The following is an 8,599-nucleotide window of genomic DNA, read 5'->3' as shown; positions in this document are numbered from 1 at the left end:
TCTGTCTGTGTCTGCGTGGAAGGGTTGTTGCGAGTGTGTATTCTTGTTCACGCCTCCCTCACTACGGAATCCCTGTCACGAAAGGACACCTGCAATAAAGCGACCAAAGGTTGTCCTCTCTTAACAGGTACAACTGTTATAAAAGCAAACCTCCTTTGCCAGTCTGCAGCTGCTGGCGACATGTGTGTTCCACCTTACCTCCCTAACCGAATCAATTTATCTCAATCATGAAAAGACACATTCAAACAATGTTCGGAAGTAACTCTGTCGCGTTTTTGTAGGTTTTGGAAAATTTGCTTTTCCCGTGAAATACGGAGGTAAACTACAAGCCGATCACTAGTGATTGGCCTACAATGTCACGTGTAGTTTGTCTCAGTTTTTCCAAGAAAAGGAAACTCTTCCTCGACCCACAAAAACCGGACAGAGTCAGTTATTTCTGAGCATTGTCTATTTCTGCAGTTCCCCGTGGTATCCTCTCATAACAGGTAAAAACTATGCAAAATGTGTTTGCCATTCTACAGCTACCCTGCAGTGTGTTTGTTCCAAAATCACCTCTCTCTTTTAAGATCTCTTTGTCACGAAAAGGTACCTTCAATGATGGTACAATTTCCGTTATTCCCAATGGTTGTCTTCTCACGGCAGGTAAAACTGTAATGCAAGATATGTTTGCCAATGTGCAGCTACCTTGCAGTGTATCTGTTTGTCACGAAAAGTTACCTTCAACGATGGAACAATTTTCCACTTTTTCCAATGGTTATCTTCTCACGGCAGGTCAAACTGTAAATGGTGTTTATAAATATGCAGCTACCTTGCAGTGTGTCTGTTCCAAATTCCCCTACCTCATTTTAAGATCTCTTTGTCTCGAAAAGTTTCCCTCGTGGATGGTACAATGTCCAATTCTTACCAATGGTTATCATGTCATGACGGGTGGGGCGGGGATGTAGCTCAGTCGGTAGCGCGCTGGATTTGTATCCAGTTGGCCGCTGTCAGCGTGAGTTCGTCCCCACTTTCGGCGAGAGATTTATTTCTCAGAGTCAACTTTGTGTGCAGACTCTCCTCGGTGTCCGAACACCCCCGTGTGTACACGCAAGCACAAGACCAAGTGCGCACGAAAAAGATCCTGTAATCCATGTCAGAGTTCGGTGGGTTATAGAAACACGAAAATACCCAGCATGCTTCCTCCGAAAGCGGCGTATGACTGCCTAAATGGCGGGGTAAAAACGGTCATACACGTAAAAGCCGTGGGAGTTTCACCCCATGAACGAACGAACAAACAAACAATCATGTCATGACAAGGTAAAACTGTAATTCAAGATGTGTTTGCCACCGTGCAGTTACCTGGCGGTGTGTCTGTTCCACTTCACCTTCCTCATTTGTCACGAAAAGTTATCTTCAATGATAGTACAATTTCTGTTAACTCTTTCCAATGGTTATCCTCTCATGACAGGTAACACTGTCTTACAAGATATGGTTTCCATGTGCAGCTACCGTGCAGTGTATCTGTTTGTCACGATGGTACAATTTCCAACTTTTTCCAATGGTTATCGTCACATGACAGGTAAAACTATAATGCAAGATATGGTTGCAATTGCACATGTACAGCTACCTGGCGGTGTGTCTGTTTGTCACGGTGGTACAATTTCCAACTCTTTCCAATGGTTATCGTCTCACGACAGGTAAATCTGTAATACAAGATATGTTTGCCATTCTCCAGCTACCTGGCGGTATGTCTGTTCCACTTCACCTCGCTCATCATCCTGTACTCGGGAGGCATCCCCCAGCTGCTGCAGAAAGCGGAGAGCACGGGCTTCAGTTTGCGTACTCCGCCATGCTGCTGCTGCTGTTTCTGCTGCCCTGCAATCAAGGCCACTTGGTGAGTGAATGTTGAGGCGTTGGGACGTGAAATAAGTATCTGTTGGAATGTTTTGGTGGACATAGAGTGGAACCCCCATTTTTACATTTAGTCAAGTTAGCACTGTCATGCCCTCATTTTTCAACCAAATTGGTTGAAATTTTGGTCAAGTAAGTTTCGACGAAGCCTGGACTTTGGTATTGCATTTCAACGTGGAGGCTTACAAATTACATAATGAGTTTGCTGATTAAAGTTGTCATTAAAATCAAATTGATTGCATCGTATTCTTCATCAAATTCTGAATCTAAACATATATATATATAAACAACACAATAAAAAGTCCAAAACCAAGCCAGAATGTCGCATCTTTTTAAATGCAAATTTTCGGCCCGCAGTAAATAATATATATGTCACCCATTGCACCTCGGTATAAGCAGACATAACGTATGTATGTTTTCTTGCAGAACAGTAGGGGAACGTATACTGTGTGTACTGTCAGCGAATACAGAAGTTTGGTTCGAAGCGATGTCTCCGATGACTGATGAGGAGTGACAGTCAGTATAAAACTGTTATCGGAAACAGATAATTTACGGGGGCCCGGGTAGCTCAGGTGGTAGAGCACTGGACTTGTGATCGAAAGGTCGCTGGTTCGAATCCGGGCCGGGACGGACACGGGTCAACTTCATGTGCAGACGGTATTCATCTTCCACCCCGAGAGAGAGAGAGAGAGAGAGAGAGAGAGAGAGAGACGTGTGATTAGGAATAGCCAGACCTCGGAAATTTTGTTTTTCAAATATGCGACTTTTTTCTCTTACTGCGAGTTTCCGTTCTTCACGATTAAAATGTAAGATATCGATCCAAAAATGGTTTCATCTTATTCTTTATCATGTCTTGATTCCAACAACATATAGATATAATATGTTTTATTCAAAAAAAGCTCAGAAAGTTAAAGAGATTACAGAAAAGCGCGTTTTACTGCTTACCGCAGTACGCTATTGCGCTATTCTGCCTCGTCAATTTCACTTCGTGTTGCACGGAAAAAGTGCCGCGGGGATTGACGAAGCTGCATTGTCTCGGTGGAAAAAAAATGCAGTGCGTTCAGTTTCATTCTGTGAGTTCAACAGCTTGACTAAATGTTGTAATTTCGCCTTACGCGGCTTGTTAAGATCTAAAAACGGTCCATCAACTACTACCGCCCTGATATGGCCCTTCGTGGTCGGCTGGGCGTTAAGCAAACAAACAAACAAACAAACAAACAAACATCAACTACTGTGTACATGTGAGTTCAGGCTCTGTTCAAAGTGTCCGATTCAGATGTGCACCAAGCAGTGCCTTTATATTTCAAGTTGTTATGAATTTTCATCAAGATCAAAGCATGCAAGTACGTTTGTCCCTTTTCGTGTGACTTTTCCAGGCCAAACCTACGTAAACTCCGTGTGATGGTGTTTCAGACATCATTCCTACAGCCCTTTATTTCCTTCATCACTCTGGTTCTGTGGCTGGATGAGAAGTACGTCAAGGGAAAGGTAAGATACACGCACTGACTCTGTTCTTTTGGTCGTCGCTGGCTTGTGGATCTTGTTGGTAGATTGTGAATATGCTGATAATAACGTACAGTGGAAGTGAAACATGGTCTGAAGAATATGCTCAGGAGTTACGTGTGTTTGCAGGTGGCAATAGGTGAAGCATACATCTATCTCTCCATCATAAACGCCGTGTCGACCATGACGGCAATGTACGGGCTGGTAATCCTGTTCCGTACCTCCCGCGCCTTCCTGAAGAAGCAGAGCATCTCGCAGAAGTTCGTTGTGCTGCAGCTGGTGCTGATCATCCACAACCTGCAAGGCTTCATCTTCGTCACGCTCTCTGGCAACGACCTGCCTGCGTGTCGAGGGAAGTTGTCGTCCATTGTACGCAGTAATGGTGAGTGTGTGATCGTGTGTGTACGTATGTGTGTGGTGGGGGGTGGGGAGAGTAGTTGTAGGGTTTTGTCTTCGTCACGCTCGCTAGCAACAACTTGCCTCTGTGTCGAGGGAAGCTGTCGTCTATTGTACGCAGTAAGGGTGAGTGTGAGTGCCCATCGTGCGCAGTATTGGTGGGTGCAATGTAGTGTGTGTGTGTAAGGGGGGGGGGGGTGCAGGTGTGTGTGTCAAGGGGGGGGAGGCAGGTGTGCATGTGTGCGTGCGTGCGTGCGTGCATGTGTGCGCATGTGTGAGCTGTCTGATGTGCGTTCAAAGAGACGTGTGCGCGCATGCATATGTACGCTTGCACGCGCACACGTTCATTCATTTGTCCATTTATTACACCCCCGGTATAGGGGTGTGTATAGGATTCGGTCCATGTGTTTGTTTGTTTGTTTGTGTTCGCATATAGATCTCAAGAATGAACGGACCGATCGTCACCAAACTTGGTGAACAGGTTCTATACATTCCTGAGACGGTCCTTACAAAAATTGGGACCAGTCAAACACACGGTTAGGGAGTTATTGGTGTGTATAGGATTCGGTCGATGTGTTTGTTTGTTTGTTTGTGTTCGCATATAGATCTCAAGAATGAACGGACCGATCGTCACCAAACTTGGTGAACAGGTTCTATACATTCCTGAGACGGTCCTTACAAAAATTGGGACCAGTCAAACACACGGTTAGGGAGTTATTGGTGGATTAAGATTCTACAAGGACTTATAGAGGGACATATTAATGGTCAAAGGGAAATAACCTTCTCAGTTGGTGGCAGTGAGAATGGTTATTTCCCTTTGACCAACGGGGGTGTTTTTCCTACCTCGGAGGAATTTCTTGTTTATTAATTCGTTCATTCATTCATTCATCCATCTGTCCATCCATCCATGCATCCATCCATTGATTCATCCATCCATTAATCCATTGATTTATCCATCCATCCATCTATCCATCCATTGATTCATCCATCCACGAATCCATTGATTTATCCATCCATCCATCCATTTATTCATTCATTCATTCATTCATTCATTCATTCATTCATTCATTCATTCATTCATTCATTCATTTGTTCTTGTTATTTCCAGCCATCCAGCACATGGTAGTGGTGTGTGAGATGCTGATCCTGGCAGTGCTGGCTCGATGCCTCTACCGACGACCTCACAGCTTTAACACAACGGAGGGGAAAGACGGACACCCCCACCCCATTCACAACGGGACTGCGGAGGGAGGGGGCGAGGAGGGGGAGGGGGAGGGGGAAGCTGGTGTCGTCATGAGTGACGCCAAGCAAGAGCCGGAGGAAAGGTATCGCAAGTTGTCTGGTGTTGTCGTCTCTTTGCCTGCTCCGGAGTCCGGCACTGACAATCCTGGCTTTGACGGCACAAACTGATTGGTGGTGCTTGTTGTTGTTGTTGTTGTTGTTGTTGTTGTTGTTGTTGTTGTTGTTGTTGTTGTTGTTGTTGTTGTTGTTGTTGTTGTTGTTCTCTTTGTCTTTTGAGTGTTACAAATCTGGTGCCGATAATCCAGACATTGAAACTACAAGCTGAGATGTCTTCCCTTGTAATGTGATACAAACACGATAGTGACAACCCAATCTTTGACATCTCTCACCCTCTATGTTAAAGAGGCATAAATCTGGTAATGGCATTCCAATTCCCCCCTCCCTTGTAAATAGTTACACACCCTGTAAATTCGGTATTGACATTCCAGTCATGTTAAACAGGTGTAAATTCGGAAGTGACATTCCAATCTCCCCCCCCCTCCGCACGCGCACACACACACACACACACCTCCCTCCTTTGTAAAAAGTTACCAAATCTAATCGGATAATCCAGACTTCCACAGTACAAAGTGATTCGTTTTTTTACCCTTTGGCAAACAGGTATAAAACTGGTAACGGACAGCTTTAACTCCTGCCTTTGTTATGACATGCTGAATGTAGATGTGTCTCCACAATTAGCCCCATAAAGCCACATACAGAAAGAAGAGTGAGAATTTTGAGAATCATTCAGTATGAGGATAAACCTTGCACACAAAGCTTGCTTAGAGGTGTCAATCCGGTACTGACAATCGATTCTTTGAAACTACGAATTGATTGGAGTTATTTTGTCTCTCAGAAAAGGGTTGCCAATTCTAGCTTTAACAGGAGAAGCTGACTTCATTCATGTTTATAGGAAATAGAGGGAAAGAATGATTTCTTGGAAGTTGTGGTCTGAAATGTAATGTGTTTTTTTGACAATTTCGCCAACATTAATTTTGTATACATTAGTTTAGAGTGTAAAGATCAGGAAAGAAGTTTGAGAAAGTGAACAAGAAATACGAATCTCCGATTTTTAATCTGTGTTCAGGAAATGGTAAAAACTAGTTTGAATTATGTTTTATCTCTAAGGCAGACATTTAAATTAAAAGTGACATTTAATAAAGCTGTATCTTTGGAGATTAACTTTGTACTGTCAATATTCTAGGTGCACATTTGTTGTTATTTTAAGAAGTGTGTGTGTGTGTGTGTTGTGTGTGTGTGTGTGTGTGGATGTGTGTGTGTGTGTGTGTGTCAGTGTGTGTGTGTGTGTGTGTGTGTTGTTAAAGTCTTAAGTTGTTTAAGATCGCATTTTCTTCCTTTACATCAATCTCCACGTTTTGTTTAAAACAAAAGGTTTTTTACTCCGTTGTATTTAGATTTCACATTACTATATACCTCATTTAGATATGAAGGAGAATTTGTGCTTACTGTGAAACAATCGAAATGTGAAGGCCAGTTAAGAACAGTCTTTTTGAGAATTTTTTTATTTTGACGTTATTGCTATTTAAACTTGTTGAGCGCACGTGTGTGTGTTTACTGTATTAGTACATGTGGTTGTACTTTACAAATGTGTTTCTGTGGAAACCAAAGATATGACTAATCACAGTTAGAATTGAGAGTACATGAACTGATTTATAGATCAGCACTGATTTGGCGAAATGCTTTTGTGACACATATCCAAATTGGCTTCTGATTGTGTAAATTACATCCGACTGAGTAAGTTTTGCTTTAATTTTTCCATTTTTATTTTTCAAATTTCCTGTTCTCTTATTTTAAAGAGACTATGGTACAGACCTATGCACATATATTTTTGTATTATTAAAGTTATATAGTTTGTAATGTTTCTCAATTTCGTTGCAGCTATCTGATGGATGAAAGCAATATATGGTACCGTCGCATGCTATGTGTTGTGTACTGTTGTTGGTGTTATCATGCTTTATGTATGTTAATTTACAAACGTTGCAGCAAGGAGGTTTTTTTCACTAACTTTTGGATGTGCCTTTACTATCATACGATCACCAAAACGAGAAAGTATATCTGTTTTTATTTAATGTAGTTTTGAACCCCCGTCACCACCGATCGTAATTGCATTTTATTACATTCCCCAATCAAAATGTACTGTGTAACTAAATACTATCCTATGAGACTTATCATGACAACTTTGAGTGCTACCTCTACGTTAAGCAAACAGCAACTATGGCTCTACCCATTTTTTATTTTTTTAATTTTTTTACAAACAATCAGACTGTATTTTTTTTGTAAAACAAACAACACAAACGAGATTTTCTGTGCGTTTATTTTTTTAAATTATTTTGTTTGGTTGTACAAGCAATCAGACTACTTTTAAGCCAGAGATTCTTGGCTTAAAGTTGACTGGCGAATGTTTCTCTCGTCGAAATCAGGACGTGAGCGACGAACTGGTTTCAAATCCAGTGAAATATGGACCTGCTGCCCCAAAGATCATGTAAAAAAACAAACCTGGCGTTTTATAGTGAATACTTTGTTGAATTTGGGGATCCAAACCTCTGACTCAGGAAACTGGTTTTCGGTCTGGAAACGTGTACGTTACTTAGTATATTACATTACCATTTAGGCATTCTCTGGCACCAAAGATGTTGACGCAGCTGTGCCAAACTACTGGTGTTTTACTAGCAGTTGGATTTTTGTTACCGAATATCTTTCAAGAATGAGGAAACTAAAGGAAAACTTACACACACACGCACACACACACAAACACTCACACATTCACATTCACACACACACACACACACACACACACACCACACACCACACACCACACACCACACACACACACACGCACGCAGGCACACACACACACACACACACACACACACACACACACACACACACACACACACACACACACACACACACACACACACATATGCTAAGATTTGTTGTTGCTTCATTTTTATGTTTGCCTGTACGCAAGTTACAAATCCCGTTGTAAAGTTTTGTGAACCAGATAGAAATATTTGTCACTTCTTTATTTGTTGATGTGTGTACTGATATTTGTGTTTGCCTAATTTGTTAAAAATGCATTATTGCTTTGCAGTCATTTTTGACTTGAAACCTGCATGTTTCATGATTTGAATATTTCATTTTGTTGTTATGTTTTCCCACATCACATGTTCATATTTTGACCACGTGCGACTATTCCTATTAATTATTTCATAACAAATTTTCGGCTACTTTGTGAATTTTGTTGCATGTAATTTAGCAATACCATTTATGGGCGGGTATGTAGCTCAGTCGGTAGCGCGCTGGATTTGTATCCAGTTGGCCGCTGTCAGCGTGAGTTCGTCCCCACGTTCGGCGAGAGATTTATTTCTCAGAGTCAACTTTGTGTGCAGACTCTCCTCGGTGTCCGAACACCCCCCGTGTGTACACGCAAGCACAAGACCAAGTGCGCACGAAAAAGATCCTGTAATCCATGTCCGAGTTCGGTGGGTTATAGAAACACGAAAAT

At 42.0% G+C, this 8,599-nt stretch overlaps 1 protein-coding gene across 1 annotated transcript in view; it reads left to right on the top strand.

The window, feature by feature from the left end:
* Positions 1-6,312, top strand: part of LOC138967235 (organic solute transporter subunit alpha-like) — a 10,405-nt gene extending 4,093 nt beyond the window's left edge. Inside the window, exons 4-7 of the mRNA XM_070339759.1 lie at positions 1,715-1,873; positions 3,267-3,378; positions 3,523-3,775; positions 4,898-6,312. Of these exons, the coding sequence (XP_070195860.1) occupies positions 1,715-1,873; positions 3,267-3,378; positions 3,523-3,775; positions 4,898-5,199 (826 nt within the window). The 3' untranslated portion in view covers positions 5,200-6,312. The remainder of the gene's footprint in view (positions 1-1,714; positions 1,874-3,266; positions 3,379-3,522; positions 3,776-4,897) is intronic.
* The last annotated feature ends 2,287 nt before the right edge of the window (positions 6,313-8,599 follow it).

The sequence above is a fragment of the Littorina saxatilis genome, linkage group LG5 (genome assembly GCF_037325665.1).
Source record: "Littorina saxatilis isolate snail1 linkage group LG5, US_GU_Lsax_2.0, whole genome shotgun sequence".
NCBI classification, from domain to species: domain Eukaryota; kingdom Metazoa; phylum Mollusca; class Gastropoda; order Littorinimorpha; family Littorinidae; genus Littorina; species Littorina saxatilis.
Note: the sequence above shows the minus strand (reverse complement) of the source record. Positions and strands in the feature narration are given on the sequence as shown.